This window comes from Chionomys nivalis, chromosome 17, assembly GCF_950005125.1.
Source record: "Chionomys nivalis chromosome 17, mChiNiv1.1, whole genome shotgun sequence".
Lineage (NCBI taxonomy): Eukaryota > Metazoa > Chordata > Mammalia > Rodentia > Cricetidae > Chionomys > Chionomys nivalis.
The window spans coordinates 59,938,189-59,956,119 of NC_080102.1; the positions used below are offsets into that span (position 1 = coordinate 59,938,189).

General features: G+C 49.8%; 2 protein-coding genes across 2 annotated transcripts; both read left to right on the forward strand.

The window, feature by feature from the left end:
* The first annotated feature begins 2,163 nt into the window (after positions 1-2,163).
* Positions 2,164-9,169, forward strand: Amhr2 (anti-Mullerian hormone receptor type 2). The gene is made up of 11 exons (XM_057791335.1): positions 2,164-2,212; positions 2,474-2,656; positions 2,854-3,045; positions 3,287-3,358; positions 3,512-3,636; positions 3,761-3,991; positions 6,700-6,814; positions 6,942-7,114; positions 7,441-7,588; positions 7,704-7,840; positions 8,903-9,169. Exons 1-11 carry the CDS (start codon positions 2,164-2,166, stop codon positions 9,167-9,169), a joined length of 1,692 nt encoding a protein of 563 aa, XP_057647318.1.
* Positions 9,170-14,433: 5,264 nt separating this feature from the next.
* Prr13 (proline rich 13) lies at positions 14,434-17,931 on the forward strand. Its single transcript, XM_057792262.1, has 4 exons — positions 14,434-14,573; positions 15,427-15,465; positions 15,689-16,041; positions 17,134-17,931. Exons 2-4 carry the CDS (start codon positions 15,447-15,449, stop codon positions 17,179-17,181), a joined length of 420 nt encoding a protein of 139 aa, XP_057648245.1. The 5' UTR covers positions 14,434-14,573; positions 15,427-15,446; the 3' UTR covers positions 17,182-17,931.

The window sequence follows — 17,931 nt, forward strand, 5'->3', positions numbered from 1 at the left end:
TTTTTTTTGGTTTTTCGAGACAGGGTTTCTCTGTGGCTTTGGAACCTGTCCTGGAACTAGCTCTTGTAGACCAGGCTGGTCTCGAACTCACAGAGATTCACCTGCCTCTGCCTCCCAAGTGCTGGGATTAAAGGTGTGCGCCACCACCACCCGGCCCACGGTTTATTTTCTTTACATCAGAGTGACACAGACAGCTCATTTATCCTGAATTTTCTTCTCTCTCTCTCTTTCTTTCTTTTCTTTTTTTTTTTTTTTTTTTTTGGTTTTTCGAGACAGGGTTTCTCTGTGGTTTCGGAGCCTGTCCTGGAACTAGCTCTTGTAGACCAGGCTGGTCTCGAACTCACAGAGATCTGCCTGCCTCTGCCTCCCAAGTGCTGGTCTTTCTTTCTTTTCTTTCTTTCTTTTTTTTTATTTTTATTTTTTGACAGGGTTTCTTGATAGCTTTGGATCCTGTCCTGGAACTAGCTCTTGTAGACCAGGCTGGCCTCGAACTCACAGAGATCCACCTGCCTCTGCCTCCCAAGTACTGGGATTAAAAACGTGTGCTACTACTGCCTGGCTCTATCCTGGATTTTCTTATCTATAAAGTAGAGATAATAATATCTCAAGAAAAAATTAGACAATTTGAAACAGCTCTGGCTGTTTCTATAATATAGTAGATGCTCAATAAAAACTATCTTCTCAATGATGGTAATTTTCTTAGTGTTTGACTCCTTGGGAGTGTGTGCATGTGTGTGATTTGTACTGTGTATATAAGCAACTGCCTGCTCCTGTGTTAGCTGTTTTCTCTTTTCATTATGGCAAAATATACAACAGAATTACCATTCTAACAATTTCTTTCTCTTCCTCCTCCTCTTCCTTCTTCTTCTGAGACAGGATCTCTGGCTATCCTGGAACTATGTAGACCGGACTGGCCTCAGACTCATAGAGCCACCTGACTCTGCCTCCTGAGTACTGGGATCTAACCATTTTCAATTTTGTTTTGATTTTGTATTTGTTTTTTGAGACAGGGTTTCTCTGTGTAACAGCTCTGGCTGTCCTGGAACTAGCTCTTGTAGACCAAGCTGGCCTCGAACTCAGATCTGCCTGCCTCTGCCTCCCAGGTGCTAGGATTAAAGGCGTGTGCCACCACTGCCTGGATACCATTTTCCAATTTAAAGCTTTATTTCGGGTGGCTGTGGAGTTGGCTCAGCAGTCAGAGCAATTCTCTTATTTTATCTGCCTGGGTGTTTGGGCTGCATGTAAGTCTGTGCACCACATGCACCCCCTCCACGGCCTGGTGTCCATGGAGGACAAAAGAGGGTGTCAGGTCTTCCACGATGTGCCCGCTGTGCCATCTCACTCACCCCACGATGTGATTTTTTTATGTATTTTTTTTTGTAGAGACAGAGTTTCTCTGTGTCAACCTCTGCCTCCTGAGTGCTGGGATTAAAGGCATGTGCCCTGCCTGTGATTTAAAGAAAAAAAGCAAACACAAAAAACTGAAAATTTTCATATTTTTCTTGATTCTTTTGTTTGTTTGGGGATTTTTTGTTTGTTTGCTTTTTGAGACAGGGTTTCTCTGTAGTTTTTGGAGCCTGTCCTGGAACTTGCTCTGTAGACCAGACTGGCCTCAAGCACACAGAGATCCACCTGCCTCTGCCTCCTGAGTGCTGAGTGTGTCACCACTGCCCGGCTTCCTTTCTGACTCTCCAGTTTGGAAAACGAGATCCACTATAGTGTGAGCTGCGGAGTCTTCCTCTGTTCAGAATATGGCAGATCTGAGCTCTCAACAATGGGTCAGGAAGGATTTGGGGCAGAGCCAAGTGACTCTAAACATTTGACATCTGTCTGAGAAAGGCTGAAGGTCCAGCACCTTTTTCCAAGGTCAGCAAAGGGTAGAGATTTTGAAGTAGTTATCACAGGGTTCTCAGCCAGGCAGCCAAGGTCCCTTCCTCCCACTCTGCAAAGAAAAGAGGAGGAGGTTGAAGAAAGGATATGAGATTGGTTCTCTGCTCCTCCCTTTCTCTCCCTGTTTTCTCCCCCACGGAGACTGGGATAGGACAAGGGGGGCGGAGTTGGGGATTGAGGGTTTGGAAGCCCTACAGTGCCCTGTATCTGTAGAAAGCCTTGGCTGGGTTAGCTGTGCTGGCTTATTCTGTCTGGCTGCCATCCTTTAGCAGGATGCTGGGGGCACTGGGGCTTTGGACTCTGCTTCCTGCAGTTGCACAAGGTGAGTGTCTACTGACAGGGCAGGGTCTTTCCACCACCCGAGAAGGGAAAAGGTGTACTTGAAGCAGAGCTACCCGTTTGGAAGAAGAAGAGATGAGTGGTCTGTATGAGTGAGGACGAGGGCGGAGTCACCTGTTCCCATGGTGGGGATCAGGCCTCTGCCATACTGACCCTGGGGTCCTCTTTTGTTTATCCCTTTGGCTGCTGTTTGTCCCTGACTTTACTCCCTTCTTGATTCCCCTTTCTTCACCTTGGACTTCAGCATCCCCAAACAGGAGGACCTGTGTGTTCTTTGAGGCTCCTGGAGTACGGGGAAGCACAAAGACACTGGGGGAAGTGCTAGATGCAAAACCAGGGACCCCCAAGAGTATCCGCTGCCTCTACAGTCATTGCTGCTTTGGCATCTGGAATCTGACCCATGGCCAGGCACACGTGGAGATGCAAGGTGAATGGCAAAATATACGGTGGGTGAGAGCTAGGTAGGGGAGAGGCACGTCCGGGTTGAGGGAGCAGTGGACTGTGCAGAGGGAAAAAGCATCAGATGGAAGGGGTGCCTCTGTCGGAGAAAGGGTTTGTTCTCTGACCCCAAGTCTCATTGTACTCTCGCTCCCTGTTCTCCTTCCCCTAATCCCATCCCATTAGGATGTCGAGACAGTGATGAGCCAGGCTGTGAGTCCGTCCACTGTGACCCAGTCCCCCGAGCCCACCCCCGCCCGGGCTCTGCTCTCTTCACATGCTCCTGTGGAACTGACTTCTGTAATGCCAATTACAGCCATCTGCCTCCTTCAGGGGACCCAGGGGCTCCTGGCCCCCAGGATCCCCAGTCTACCTCAGGTAGCTGCCTTTCCCGTGGTACTAGAGCCCGGAGGGGGCAGGAGCATAGGTCAGGACAAGAAGAGAACCAGGGCAGTTCTCAGCCCATCCCCACCCAAAGATTCCCTCCTCCTGGCCTTGGGAAGTTGGTTGCCCTGGTGACTGGGAGATAAGGGGACTTGTGACCCGCACAGGGGTGGTTTGGAAAGCAGAAGGGAGAGGTTCAGTGCTCACCCACGTGTCCTCTTCCCTTGCTGTCCAGGTGGGCCCGTCTGGATGGCACTGCTGCTGCTGGGGATGTTCCTAGCGCTGCTCATGTGTAGCGTCATCCTGGGTACGAATCTCTCCCACCCCTCGCGGCTCTGCTGAACCCCCGGTTCTGGATCTCTGTAGCCCCACATTTCCTCGTATGAAGCTCTCTTCCCACATAGCCCCTTTGGCTGCCCCCATCCTGTGCACCCTACCCTAAGGCTCTTTTCTGCTTCAGCCCTGCTACAACGAAAGACCTGCGGAGTGCACGGTGGGTCAGACCCCGAGCCAGGCGCAGGCCCAGGCAGAGACTGTGGAGACTGTGAGGAACTGCCGGAGCTGGCTGAGCTGTGCTTCTCCCAGGTGCTTCAGGGCAGGAGTGGGGCCCCCTGGTACTCCTGGAGGTTCTGCTGGAGGTGGGGGCGGGGAGCTTGGCTCTGATGTTATCTCAGAGGTCCACACTCACTCAGTGCAGTGCTTCCACCAGGTGATCCAAGAAGGAGGGCACGCAGTCGTCTGGGCCGGGAGGCTTCAGGGTGAGATGGTAGCCATCAAGGCCTTTCCCCCAAGGGCTGTGGCCCAGTTCCGAGCGGAGCGAGCTGTGTACCAGCTGCCGGGCCTACAGCACGACCACATCGTGCGCTTTATTACCGCTGGCCAGGGGGGCCCTGGCCCTCTCCCATCTGTGCCTTTGCTGGTTCTGGAACTGTATCCTAAGGTGAGCACCCCGAAATGTCCGCGATGTGCACCATGCCTGTGTGTGCTCATGGAAGTGAGCTGCTACGTAGTGGGTCCTCATCCATGCCTGCTCGCCTGCTTCATACTCTCCTTAGAACAACTGTTTCCTTTTTTTGGCTTTTTGAGAAAGTTTCTCTGTGTCTCTGGCTGTCCTGCAACTTGTTCTGTACAGCAGGCTAGCCTCACATTTATAGAGATCTGCTTGCTCCTCTGCCTGCTGGGATTAAAGGTGTGCACCACCACCGTACAGCGAGAACTGAGTCGCTGTTAAATACATATCCAGGCGTAGTTGTCTAATTCACTCATCTGTTCCTTTAACCAATGTTTATAAACAATAAGGCAAACGCTGCTAGATGCTCAAAAAGCACACCTGGCCCCTAATTGTACAGACTTTATAGACTAACGAACAGGTCGTAGGAATGGGTAAACACAGAGGGAAGTGCCGAGTGTGTTAGAAGCAAACAGAAAGGGCATTGGATACCACAAAGAAATGATAATAAGCCAGGTGGTGGTGGCGCATGCCTTTAATCTCAGCACTTGGGAGGCAGAGGCAGTTAGAGAGAGTTCGAGGCCATCCTGGTTTACAGAGCAAGATCCAGGACAGCCAGGGCTACACAAAGAAACCCTGTCTCTAAAATCCTGTCTCCGGAAAGATGGCTCAGCGGTTAGGAGCACTGCCTGTTCTTCCCAAGGTCCTGAGTTCCATTCCCAGCAACCACATGGTGACTCACAGCCATCCATAGTGAGATCTGGTGTCCTCTTCTGGTAGGCAGAATGCTGCATATATTATAAATAAATATTTAAAATAAAGAAAGAAATAATAATTAATAATAAGATTTGACATGAGGGGAGGGTGGGATGGCTCAGCTGTAAAGATTCTTGTTGTGCAAGCCTTTGGGGACCTAAGTTCAGTAAAGGCGGAAGGAGAGAACTCCATAAAGTTGTCCTCTGACCTCCACATGTGCACTATGGCAAAGCTCCCGAAGACTGCCCCTTCCTGTAAGAACAACAATAACAACACAACATCATAGTTGTTTTACCCGTGTGTGTACCTGGTGCCTGTGAGAGCCAGGAGAGAGCATGGATGTCCTAGGGCTGAAGTGTCAGAGGAGTTATCGTGTGGGTGCTGGAGACTCAGCCCCAGTCCTCTGGAAGGGCAGGCAGTGTAACTGCTGATCCTTTGCTTCAGTCCCTTAGACTTTTTTTAATGAAAAGAAAGGATGAGCCGGGCGGTGGTGGCGCACGCCTTTAATCCCAGCACTCGGGAGGCAGAGGCAGGTGGATCTCTGTGAGTTCGAGACCAGCCTGGTCTACAAAGGGAGTTCCAGGACAGGCTCCAAATCCACAGAGAAACCCTGTCTCCTGTCTCAAAAAACCAAAAAAAAAAAAAAAAAAAAAAGAAAAAAAAGAAAGGATGAGCCAGGCTGTGTCATACTGCAGTCATGATGGCTTCACAGCCATGGCATCCGGTTTATTGTTATATTGTGGCACTTTCTGTCTTCTCCGCTTATATCATGATCACCTCTTCCTGAGTCACGGTGCTGCCTGGGCAAAGTTACTGGCACACCCAAAGGGGCTCACCATGTACCGAGTGGCCCAATCCCAGTTGTTCCTCCATTAGCTCTACCCACCCATGTCTATGCAGGCCTGATCCCCCAGGCCAGGAGTTTTGAGGGACGGCCTGGACTACCTTTGTCCTGAATCCTCTGAGTCAGCATGTGATAGTGACTCTTGAGTCACACTGCTTGGATGCAAACTCCACTCCTGTTCATCGCTTGACCTCTGACCAGATGTGGTAGTTTGTGCTTATACTGCTGGCACGCAGGAGGATCACGGCTAGCTTGATGGCAGCCATACCCTCCTAATGACTCCCATGTCAGCCCAGGTTACAGACGTACATAGTGAGGCCCTCCCTAAAACACTGGGAGTGGGCCACGGAAGGAAAGAAGGTAAAAGGTCCAGCAAGATGGTTCAGTAGGTAAAGGTGCTTCCATGGAACCTGCAGACCTGGTTCAGTCCCTGGAACCCATGTGGTGAAAGGAGAGGACCAACTAGAGCATGCGTCTTCTGCCCCCACATGTACCGTGTGGGTACCCACACACGGACACATACCCCACACACGAGAGGGGAAATCAGGGTGATCAGAACCCCGTCACACTGCAGTCCTCATGGGGACTACAGGAAACCCTGTTTGGAGGGCCCGCATCACAGTAAATACTCAGTACCACTGAATTAAGCTACTTCCTCCCCCATACCTCTCTCCCCCATATTAGGCCTTAAATGTAGGCTCTTCCTGCTTCAACCTCTTGAGTGCTGAGATTACAAGCATATGCTACCATATCTGGCTAAAATTATTTTTTTTATTTGTGTGTGTATATGCGTGAGTGTGTGTGTGTGTGTGTGTGTGCGCGCGCGCATGCACTTTCAGGCAGGGTCTCCTGTAACCCACACTGGCCTGCCTGTTCCTGAGCCTCCTCCTTCCATTTCCCAAGTGCTGGGATGGCAGGCATGCGGTATCACACGCAACTATAATTACTATTTTTCCCTGTCACTTTGACTGATGCATTTTCTTAGGTCTGGTTCTGCCAGGGCGTCTCTGTCTGCTGGGGAGGTGCAGGCTGGTGTGTGGGGGTCTGACCCTATGATGAACTGTCTCTGTGCCCGGCTCTTCCCTCTGCTTTTCTCCAGGGTTCCCTGTGTCACTACTTGACCCAGTGCACCAGTGACTGGGCAAGTTCCTTGAGGATGGCTCTGTCCCTGGCTGAGGGCCTGGCATTTCTCCATGAGGAGCGCTGGCAGGATGGTAAGTGAGCCGGCAGCAGGGAGGCAGGAGCCACATCACTGTGTCCAGTTCTGTCTTCTCTTAGAGAAGGACTGGGGCAAGGAGAACCAGATGACCTGTGTTTCTTAAACCTTGGATTTCCCCACAGGTCAATATAAACCAGGTATTGCCCACCGAGACTTGAGCAGCCAGAATGTGCTCGTTCGGGAAGATAGGTCATGCGCCATTGGCGACTTGGGCCTTGCCTTGGTGCTCCCTGGCCTTGCCAGGCCCCCTGCCTCAGCCCCTACTCAACCCGGAGGCCCAGCTGTCATTTTGGAGGTGAGTGTTTTTTAATAAGTGTGAGGCCTGGGGTGATGGTGGTGCTGATGAGCATATAACCATTGCTGTGGCAACGCTGTAGTTTTGCTAGTGGACTGGCCGTGGGCCAGCGCTACAGGGCAGGTTTCCGTAGAGGTGATTCTGGCCCTTACATCTGGACCAGCGTTGCAGGGCAGGTTTCCGTAGAGGTGATTCTGGCCCTTACATCTGGACCAGCGTTGCAGGGCAGGTTTCCGTAGAGGTGATTCTGGCCCTTACATCTGGACCAGCGTTGCAGGGCAGGTTTCCATAGAGGTGATTCTTGGCCCTTAAATCTTCTTCTCCAGGCTGGCACGCAGAGGTACATGGCTCCGGAGCTCTTAGACAGGACTCTCGACCTGCAGGACTGGGGCACAGCCCTTCAGAGAGCAGATATTTACTCCCTGGCTCTGCTCTTGTGGGAGATCCTGAGCCGCTGTTCAGATCTGAGGCCCGGTAAAGTCTCCACCCCCAGTGTCCCTCCTACCTCCTAGCCTGACTGTATAAGGCTATGGCTTCCCCTAGTTTTTCTCCCTGGGAGCCCCTAACCATGGTGCCTATGCTTTCCCAGACCGCAGACCACCACCTTTTCAACTGGCCTATGAGGCGGAACTGGGCAGCAATCCCAGTGCCTGTGAGCTCTGGGCCTTGGCAGTAGAGGAGAGGCGGCGCCCCCGCATCCCGTCCACCTGGGGCTGCTCCACCACAGTAAGAAGCACAGGCTCCGCAGCTGGGACTGGGAGAGGGGCTGGCTCTGCATTTCAAGGACTTCTCTGCTGTATTTGCCCTCGGTTTGCCTTGTCTTCTCTCGGTCTCACACAGCTGGTTCCGCCCACCTGGGCCATACACCCTCCCGTGGAGCCTTTTCTATCTCTACCCCCTGACTCCATTAGTTAGCTCTCGTTCTCGTTCAGTGCCCTCCTCTAGGAAGTCCTCTCTGGCCTTTCTCCCTCTCAGAGCTCTGCCCCTGTGACAGTGTCTCTTTCAGTACTGTGGGCCTCCAAATTCAATCCAGTGCCCCGTCATTTAGTACTATACAGCTGTGTTTCTGCTGTGGACCAATTAAAGCTAGTTCTGGGTGTAACAGGGTTCTAGGCTCGATGGGTCTCTAGGTGTGACCGGGTTCTAGGTGTGACCAGGTTCTAGGTGTGACCGGGTACTAGGTGTGACAAAATTAGAAGAGTTGCCTGACAGGGGAAGTGCAGAGTCCTTCCCAGATATTTCCTGAGAGATACTCTTTTGCACACTGTCCTGCCTGAAATCTCTACCATACAAATGTCTGTTGGGCGGATCGCTGTGAGTTCGAGACCAGCCTGGTCTACAAGAGCTAGTTTCAGGACAGGCTCCAAACTCCAAAACCACAGAGAAACCCTGTCTCGAAAAACCAAAAAAAAAAAAAAAAAAAAAAAGTCTGTTGGGTTAGCTAATGGAAGGCAAGCTTTGTCTGCAGGACACACTGGTTAGAGGAAGGAGAGTAATTTTCCATCAGCATCTAAGTTGTCAGCCTGAATTATCCTCAGAGGAAAAAGTCGACCCTTTGATTGATATTCAGGGAGTCTGTCACAGGGAACAAACCTCATGGGCCTGGACTTTAGGGGATGGGACTGAGGGTACTCCACAAGTAGAGTTGGGGTCAGGGTCGGTGGGGTCAGCAGGGCTCTGCAGAGTGTGGGGGCAGGATCGGTGGGGTGGGGTTGAGCCGTGGGAGAAGTGAGCACTGCAATGTCCACTCTGGGCTTGGGCCAGGCCTGATCTAGTCTCTTCCTCCAGGACCCCGAGGGGCTGAGGGAGCTCCTAGAAGACTGCTGGGATGCAGACCCGGAAGCGCGACTGACGGCCGAGTGTGTGCAGCAGCGCCTGGCAGCCCTGGCTTACCCACAGGTGGCTTCTTCCTTCCCAGAGAGCTGTCCTTCAGCACCGGCCTCTGCCCCTCTCCCCTGCAGGCCTCAGCAGGCTTCCTGCCACCTCAGTGTTCAGCAAGGCCCCGGCTCCAGGAGTCCTCAGCCTGTCAGTATCAGTACTAGTGTTCATGTGTAAATGAGCAGTTTGTATGAACGCTTTATACGGCTAACGTACGTGTGCTGATCACACACCTGTTGCTGTCGTTCTCTGTGGGTTTTTAGCCCATGGGGTACACGTGCTCAGGAAAGAGTAAAGATTTCCCACTGTTGGCCTTGGGCTTGTCTCCTTGTTATTGGTCTTTTTCACTAATGTGTATTTATTTATTTATTTATTTATCTTAAGATCTGTTTACCAGCACTTGGGAGGCAGAGGCAGGCGGATCTCTGTGAGTTCGAGACCAGCCTGGTCTACAAGAGCTAGTTCCAGGACAGGCTCCAAAACCACAGAGAAACCCTGTCTCGAAAAACAAAAAAAACAAAACAAAACAAAAAATCTGTTTATTTTATTTATAGTATATATGTTTGTCTATGAGTTTATGTGCACCACATGCATGCAGGAACCCTTGGAGGCCAGAAGAGGGCGTCACATCCCATGAAACTAGAGTTACAGATAGTTGTGAGCCACCATGTGGATGCTGGAAACAGGTCCTTTGTGAGAACAGTAATTGCTCTGAGACTCTAAACCATCTCTTCAGGCCTTTATTTATTATTTATTTTTTTGAGGTAGGGTCTTGCCTTGGCTCAATATGTAGTCCAGGCTTGTTGCAAGGAGCAGGCCCCTTGTTTGTCCTGGCCGCCCAGCTAGCTTACACCCGAAATAACCACACAGAAACTGTATTAATTAAAACACTGCTTGGCCATTAGCTCTAACTTCTTATTGGCCAACTCTTATATATTATGTTAATCCATCTCCATTAATCTGTGTATCGCCACGTGGCTGTGGCTTGCATCCATCTCAGGCAGAGGATCCATGGCTTCTCTGACTCTGCCCTTCTTCCTCCCAGCATTCAGTTCTGTTTTTTCCGCCTACCTAAGTTCCACCCTATCAACTAGGCTAATTCTTTATCCATTAACCAATGAAAGCAACACACAAACAGAAGGACCTCCTACACCACAGGCTAGTCTCAAACTTGCAAGTATGCCCTTAACCTCAGTGTCTCAAGGATTGGGATTACAGGTTTGAGGCTCTAGCATGTATGTATGTATGTATGTATGTATGTATGTATGTATGTATGTATGTATTAGACAAAGTCTCACTATGGAACCCTGGCTGGCCTGGAGCTCACTCTGTAGATTTACAGTGACCCCTGCCTTTCTCAAGTGCAGAATTAAAGGTGTGTGCCACCATGCCAGGCAGCAACACTTATTTTTAAAGATTTTATTTGTATTAATTATGTGTCTGTGGTGTGTACACATGGGCACAGGGGCCTGGAGAGGACAAAGAAATTGGGTATTCCTGGAGCAGGAGTCATGAGTCACATGACATGGGTGCTGAGAAGTGAATTGGAGTAAATGCATTTTAACCTCTAAGCCAGCTCTCTGGGACCACCAGGATTAATTTTTAAATGGTGGCATCACCTGCTGGGCACTGGGGGAAGAGGAGTGATTCCAGTGGAATTATTGCCCTGACGGTGCTCACATGGTGGGGGGCACCGTGAAGCACAGGACGCTGGTGCTGAAGCCTAGGCAGGAGTTTCCCAGGAGCGTCAAGAGCACTGAGACATTTCAGGGCTGTAAGGAGGAGTCTGCAGGTGAGTTACAGCAAACGTGTAGCGGTGGAGATGGAGATTCAGCGCACTGTCAAGTGCCAACAGAGCATGCGCAAAGCCCTGGGCGCTATCCCTAGCGTGCTCACACTCCCAGCACCTGGAAAGTGGAGGCCGGTGCTCACTGGGAGTCGTAAGCAGGAGGATCAAAGGTTCAAATTCAGAGACTGGAGAGAGAGGGCTCAGTTACCAGGATTTAGTTCCCAGCACCCGTATTAGGAGGTTTAACTCCAGTTCCAGGGTACCTAATGTCTTCATCTGGCCTCACACACATTTGTGAAGCATTCCATATATTTTCAAAAGCGCTTCTTTTAAAATATACTCGTTTTCCTTCAGATTCAATACATTAAGAGTAAAATTTCCATCAGGTGGTGGTGTCACACGCCTTTAATTCCAGCACTCAGGAGGTAGATGCAGGAGGATCTCTGTGAGTTTGAGGCCGGCCTGATCTACAGAGTGAGTTCCAGGACAGCCAGGGCTACACAGAGAGACCCTGTCTCCAAAAATAAAAAATAAAATAAAAGAGTAAAATGTCCTCTTACCCTAATGTATTACTCAAGGCTCTGTAGCATAGTAGAACTTATAGGATCTATCTCTGCCTGTCTGTCTGTCTGTCTGTCTGTCTATTCATCTACCTATGTACTTACCTATATATAAAGAGAATTTATTAGGATGACTTACAGGTTGCTCAGTCCATGGGGCGGGATGGCTCCACCGGAATCCGGAAGAATGGGGCTCTCACACCAGTGAAGGAATGTACTTGCAAGCAAGGCGAGGGCAAACAGGCAAAGAGCAAGAGCTTCTGTTTCCATCAGGTGTGGTGCAGATTCAAGGTGAGTCTTCTGACCTCGAGATCTGGATTAGACGTGGATCTCCCTACTTCAAATTAAGCAAAAATCCCTCATAGGTGTATCCTTCATTTTTGGGTTTTAGTTAATTCCAGATGTAGTCGTTGACAACCAAGAATAACCATCACACCTAATAAAACTTGTTTTAAATATTTATAAAAGTTCAAGGTCACCTTGACTTCATAGCAAGCTTGAGGCCATCCTGAGCTAAGTGTAAGGTCCTTTCTCAATAAAAAGCATATGGGAGGGGCTGGAGAGATGGCTCAGCGGTTAAGAGCACTGCCTGCTCTTCCAAAGGTCCTGAGTTCAATTCCCAGCAACCACATGGTGGCTCACAACCATCTGTAATGAGGTCTGGTGCCCTCTTCTGGCCTGCAGGCAAACAGACAGACAGAATATTGTTATACATGGTGACAGAGGAGGGACTGTGGAGAACTGAGGGCTGGGCCCTGTCATGAAGCACTTCATCCTTTTATTCATACACAGGGTCTCACATAGCCCAGGGTGGCCTCAAACTTCCCATGTAACTCCTGATCCTTCGGCCTTTCTTTTCTCCAACGTGCTGGGATCACAGGTTTGGGCCACCACACCTACTTCTATTTTCTTCTTCTCCTTCTTTTTGATGATAATTTGATAAATCCCTTTATTTTATGCTTATTCCTTTTCTAAGCAAAACATTACTTTGTTTGTTTATTTATTAAGAAACAAAGTCTCAGTCATAGCCTGGATTGCTGTGTAATTTAGTAGTCCAGGTCGACCTCACTTTGAGATCCTCCTGCCTGAGTACAGGGTTGTGCACGTTAGAGGACAGTTTCCAGGAATCTGTTCTCTCCTGTCCTGTGTGCTCTGGGGGTGGAACTCAGATTGTCTGACTTGGCAGTATGCGCCTTTACCTGTAGGTCATCTTGCCAGTCCCTTTCAGAATAACCTTTAAAATCTGGTTATACCAAGCTGGGTGGTGGTGGTGCACACCTTTAATTCTAGCACTTGGGAGGCAGAGACAGGCAGATCTCTGTGAGTTCGAGGCCAGCCTGGTCTACAGCGCAAGTTCTAGGACAGGTTCCAAAGCTACAGAGAAACCCTGTCTCCAAAACCCAGCCCCCCCTTCTGCAAACAATATCTTGTCGTACTATGCTTCTGTTCAGCCTGCTTGTGTTTTCTGTGACAGTTCTCTTGCGTCCCGTACATAAGAGGAAACTAAAGACTGGAAAAGGTCAGAATGTCTGTAAAGTCGCATCGTTTTAAAATAACGATGAAAGGGTTCCAGCCATTGAAAGTCTTTATGTGGCTGGAAAGAGGGCTCAGCAGTTAAGAGCAGTAGCTGCCCTTTCAGAAGACCTAGGTTTAATTCCCAGCACCCACATGGCAGCTTACAACTTCTGTCCCAGGAGAATCTGATGCCCTTTTATGATTTCTGAGGACACTGCCTGCACATGGTGCACAGACACACGCGCAGGCAAAACAACCACACACTGCTGGACTCGTTGGTGCACGCCTTTAATCCCAGCACTTGGGAGGCAGAGGCAGGTGGATCTCTGTGAGTTCGAGGCCAGCCTGGTCTACAGAATGAATTCTAGGACAGCTAGGGCTGTTACACAGAAAAACCCTGCGTCAAAAAACAGAAATAATAATAATCATGGGGCCGAAGAGATGGCTCAGAGTTTAACAGTACCAGCTGCTCTTCCTGAGATCCTGAGTTCAATTCCCAGCAACCACATGATGGCTCGCAGCCATATATAATGAGATCTGGTGCTCTCTTATGGTCTGCAGGCATACATGCAGGACAGACACTGTATACATAATAAATAATTCTTTAAAAGAAAGAAAAAAGAAAAACCAAAACGTGGTCTACAGAGCAAGTTCCAAACAACCGCACAGAGGACAGAGCAATGAAATGACAAGCAGGGAAGTTTTGTGAGAGGCTGGGAAACCTTCAAGAGTGTGTCTTTGCTTTTCCCAGGATGGCAATGTTGAGACTTGCGACTGAGCCCCCGGCAGCACCCTGCACCTCTCTCCCTCCCCTCCCCATCCTCTCCCCTCCCCTGATCTCTCCTGCCCTTGCCCGAGTGTCTTTGTGTAGGTTCAGCTATCTTAGAACTTGATTTGTAGACCAAGCTCTGGAACTCACAGAGATCCGCCTGCCTCTGCCTCCAGAGCGCTGGGAGTAAAGATGCGGGCTCTACTTCTCTCTGTGGTTTTAAGTAGGGTAGGGTGGCCTCAAACTCTACCAGAAACTGCTACCTCTGGCCCTGAATTACGATTCTCCTCCACTTTCCAAGGTTACAGACAAGCGCTACTAGGCTAGGTTTGCACCTTTTTTCTTCTTTTTAAACAACACCTAATCTACTCACTGGTCTCTAACCGCAAACGATGGCAGGGACTGGAGAGATGACTCAACAGCTAAGAGCACTTGCTTCTCATGCCTAACTCCTGAGCGCAGTTGGGTTCCCAGCATCCACACACAGCTCACAACAGCAATTCCAGTTCCAGGGGATCTGATGACCTCTTCTGACCTCCGCCGTCATCAAGCAGACACTTGGTACACATACATATATTCAGGCAAAACACTCATACGTATGAAAAATAAATTTAAATTTTTTAAAAATAAATCAGTAACCCAAAGACAGTTTGGTGGCTCAGGGTCTTTGCTCGTGGCTCCGCCCTAAGGAGCATTTCTGCTGTACTTCTCAACGTCTGCAGTTCATCACGCACGCAAACCAAAAGGCTCCGCCTCGCGGCTAGAGCTACCGGTTCCTCCTAATTTAGTTGGACCACAGAGATTGACAAGTCAGTTGTCCAATCATCATGCCGAGTGACCCTATAACCAGGTCACAGGGGCGGTGCAGAAGCATAGAATGAATAGAGGTGACCAGGAAGTCTGAACTCAGACTGGAAAGGCAGCAAGTCCGGCAGTCTTCGGTCTTCGGTAGGTGACAGGGCATCTGGCCTCCCTAATTCCCTTCTTTCCTCTTAACTGGAGCTAAGAGTCTGTTTGTGTCGGGGAACTAGGAACTCCGTTTGCCTTTTCTTTGGTGTGTGTGTGTATGTGTGTGTGTCCTTATCTAAGCGGTTGAGGATTTGGAGCTTCCTTCCCCTTGTAGCTCCAGGGCGGGGTCCTTTTCTAAGCTCCCTGCCAAGGGTTCTCAGAGTGTCCTGGGGCGGCTGGAGTTTCAGAGGGTGGTTAAAGACTTCCCGTACCTTTCCAGGAAGAGGAAAATGAGTGCCGGAGACTGTTAGGCGCCTCCAGGTGTGGCTTGAAGTAGTGAAAGTCGGAGGGACACTGGGAATAGAATTCCTAAGGTTTTGAGCCTGGGCTAGAGTAGGCTACTGGGACGCTGGAAAGAGGAAGGATTTTCTTTCTTTCTTTCTTTCTTTCTTTCTTTCTTTCTTTCTTTCTTTCTTTCTTTCTATCTATCTATCTATCTATCTATCTATCTATCTATCTATCATCTATCTATCCAATTTGATTTTTTGAGGCTGAGTTTCTCTGGGTAGCCCTGATTGTCCTGGAACTTGTTTTTTTTCCCTTTTTTCTTTCAAGACAGGGTTTCCCAGTAGCTATGGAGCCAGTCCTGGAACTCGCTCTGTAGACCAGGCTGGCCTCAAACTCACAGAGATCCACCTGTTTCTGCTTAGTGCTGGAACTAAAGGCGTGTGTACATCCGCCATAGTGGTTCTATTAGAACCTCTGTAAGGTGGAGGCTGGAGGGTGGGGCTCAGACTCTAGAAAATCCTTTGTCCCTTCAGGACTTTCAGTTTTTGCCTCTTTTCCTTCCCAGGCTGGAGCTAACATCTGGACATGTGGAACCCTAATGCTGGTAAGTATCTGGGGGCTCTCTTCTGCCACACCCAGCCCATTTTGCAATGGAACAGGCTGGCTCTGTATCTACAACTTCCCCCTTCCCTAAGCAAAATCGAAGTCTTGGACCACTGCTGCCAAGTTTTCCTTCTCCATAAGTGTTAAGAAAAGCAGTAAAATTTGATTTTCGTTGACAGAGGTTCTGGGTAGTTCTAATCTTTATTTTCTGGTTCTTTTTCCAGGGCCTCATTCATATCCACCCCAAGTGGTGTGCCCAGGAGGTCCCAATCCTGCCTGTCCGCCACATGTCACCCCTGCCTTTCCTCCTGGCCCCTGTCCTCCTGGAATTCCCCAGGGAAACCCAGCTTTCCCTCCGTGCCAACCTTCTTGCCCTACTGTGCCACAACCAGGATATCCAGGACACCCACCCCCGGGCCCCTGCACTCCCTCGTACCCCCCACCTGGTCCTGGCATGTGCCCTGTGAACCCTCTGGCTCCTGGCATGGTCGGCCCAGGAACATTGATAGATAAGAAGATGCGGAAGAAAATGAAGAAAGCTCATAAAAAGAAGCAGAAAAAATACAAGCAGGGAAAGGTCGGTGTCCTCTGGGTCTGGCTGGGGACGGTGAGCGGGGCTGCGGAGGGAGGGGCTCGTGACCTGTGGGCATGGAAGATGGCAGTCATGTTATTTTGGCAGATGACTTTTCCTTTATGTAAAGGAATCCTCCTGAGAGGAATTTAATAATATCGAGGCATCAAGTCTCTCTTACTTCTGAAAAGTGAAGCAGAGTAGGACCCCGCCCCCAGTCCCTTTGGGGTCGGACACACCCACTGAGGCTGCGTCATTGTCACTTGACTCAGTCTTTGACACAGCAAAACCACAGATATTAATTATCAGAAGGGCAAACACGGCCTTACTTCCATGGTTTCCTTTATCCCCTTCCGCATTCCAGGGTGTTAAGTATTCCTTCTGTGGCCCAGCCTCCAACAAAACCTAGGGTGAAAGAGGATTTTAATCTTCCTTTCACAGGAATACTAATTATTACTTAGGGAGTTTCCTTGAGGACTTGGGAAGGAGAGGGCAGACCTGGGTCTCCAAGCTTCAGGTAGATTTTATGCCCAATGTTTGCTTTGTGGATTGGGGCTTTAGTTCCTGATCCTAGGTCTTTGGTAGAGATGTGGGGAGTGAAGGAGAGACCCTGGAAATGTTCTAGAATGTTCTAGGGTAGGTGGAAGTTTGTCTGTGCGGACCTTCAGCTCTCTCTCTCTCCCACCTTCCTGCCTGGTGGGGCCTAGAGGCGCAGCATAAACCCACAACTGCGTTTCTACCCTCTCTTAGGTGCGTAGATTCTAGTTTGTGAATGTCCATCCTTGCAGCTAATCTACAGGGTTTATAAGGTAGCAGCTCTTTTCTAGAGCTGTGCTACACTGATTTAGTCAGTATTCCTGCCCTCACCTAGGTGTGGAGAGTGAGAAACTCAATCTGTAGGCAACATGTTTAGTTCTGTGCGGCAGATGAGGACAATTTGATCTATTTCTGTGTGCTCAGTGCTGAAGGAAACCCTTGAATTTTGTTGGTTATGGGACAGGATGGGATAAGACTCCTGCCTCCTGGATACTTGGGCAAAAGGGTGGGGCATCAAAGACACTGGCCCTGGATCTGACGCCACGTCCTTTCCCCTTGCAGCACTCCTCCTCTTCCTCCTCCTCCTCTTCCAGCAGCGACTCTGACTGAATGCAGGGCTGGACCCTCAGCGGCTCCATTCTCCCATCGAGCTTCAGCTGTCATCTTGTGCTCCCTGCCCCACGCCTGCCTGTGCCTTCCCCTGCTGTCGATCCTGGCTGTCTAGGGAGAAGGGGAAGAGGACAGCTGTAGGCTGGCGAAGCTGCCTTCGCCCTCTTGCCATCATTCTACTTGGCGAGGTCAGCGGGGGAACTGTCTTTCCAAGATGGTGAAGACAGTTTTAAATCTGCACCACGTGATCCTTTTTATTTTCTTTTGTAATGATTGTGATTGGGGTCTGTGAAAATTTATGATGGAAACCTGTATTTTTGTGATGTTGGCACATGAGGGGATGGAGCGGCAGGCCTGCTGACTGCAGCGGGCACTGCAGAGCTGCTGGGGACCAGAGTCCCCTTCCCTGAAGAGCTCTTTTAGAACCTAGTCTGTTCCTTAGTTAAATGTTATCTCAGATGGCTCTCAGTCCAAATAAAAGCTACTCTCCTGGCTCTGCTCACCTGTGCCATCACCTTGGTTACTCTTGGTCATACCCTTTAAAGTGTGTCACTTCTTTTTTCTTCCTCTGAGGGTCTCACACTGCCCAGGCTCCACTATGTAGTCATAGGTTACCTTTTTGTACTGATCCTCCTGTTTCACCTCCCGAGTGCTAGGGTCACTAGCTGAGCCACATGCCCTGTTTATGGGCTTGCACTCAGTCTGTGCCTGCTGGGCAGGCGCTTCCACCAACCGAGTGACAACTGGTGA

What these genes read in the sequence shown, in the direction of transcription:
- Amhr2 (XM_057791335.1), top strand. Translation starts at nt 2,164, where the DNA reads ATGCTGGGGGCACTGGGGCTTTGGACTCTGCTTCCTGCAGTTGCACAA. An exon ending in CTGTTCAGATCTGAGGCCCG is followed by an intron (nt 7,589 to 7,703) that starts GTAAAGTCTCCA and finishes ATGCTTTCCCAG; the next exon opens with ACCGCAGACCACCACCTTTT. An exon ending in CCTGGGGCTGCTCCACCACA is followed by an intron (nt 7,841 to 8,902) that starts GTAAGAAGCACA and finishes CTCTTCCTCCAG; the next exon opens with GACCCCGAGGGGCTGAGGGA.
- Prr13 (XM_057792262.1), top strand. An exon ending in AAAAATACAAGCAGGGAAAG is followed by an intron (nt 16,042 to 17,133) that starts GTCGGTGTCCTC and finishes TTCCCCTTGCAG; the next exon opens with CACTCCTCCTCTTCCTCCTC.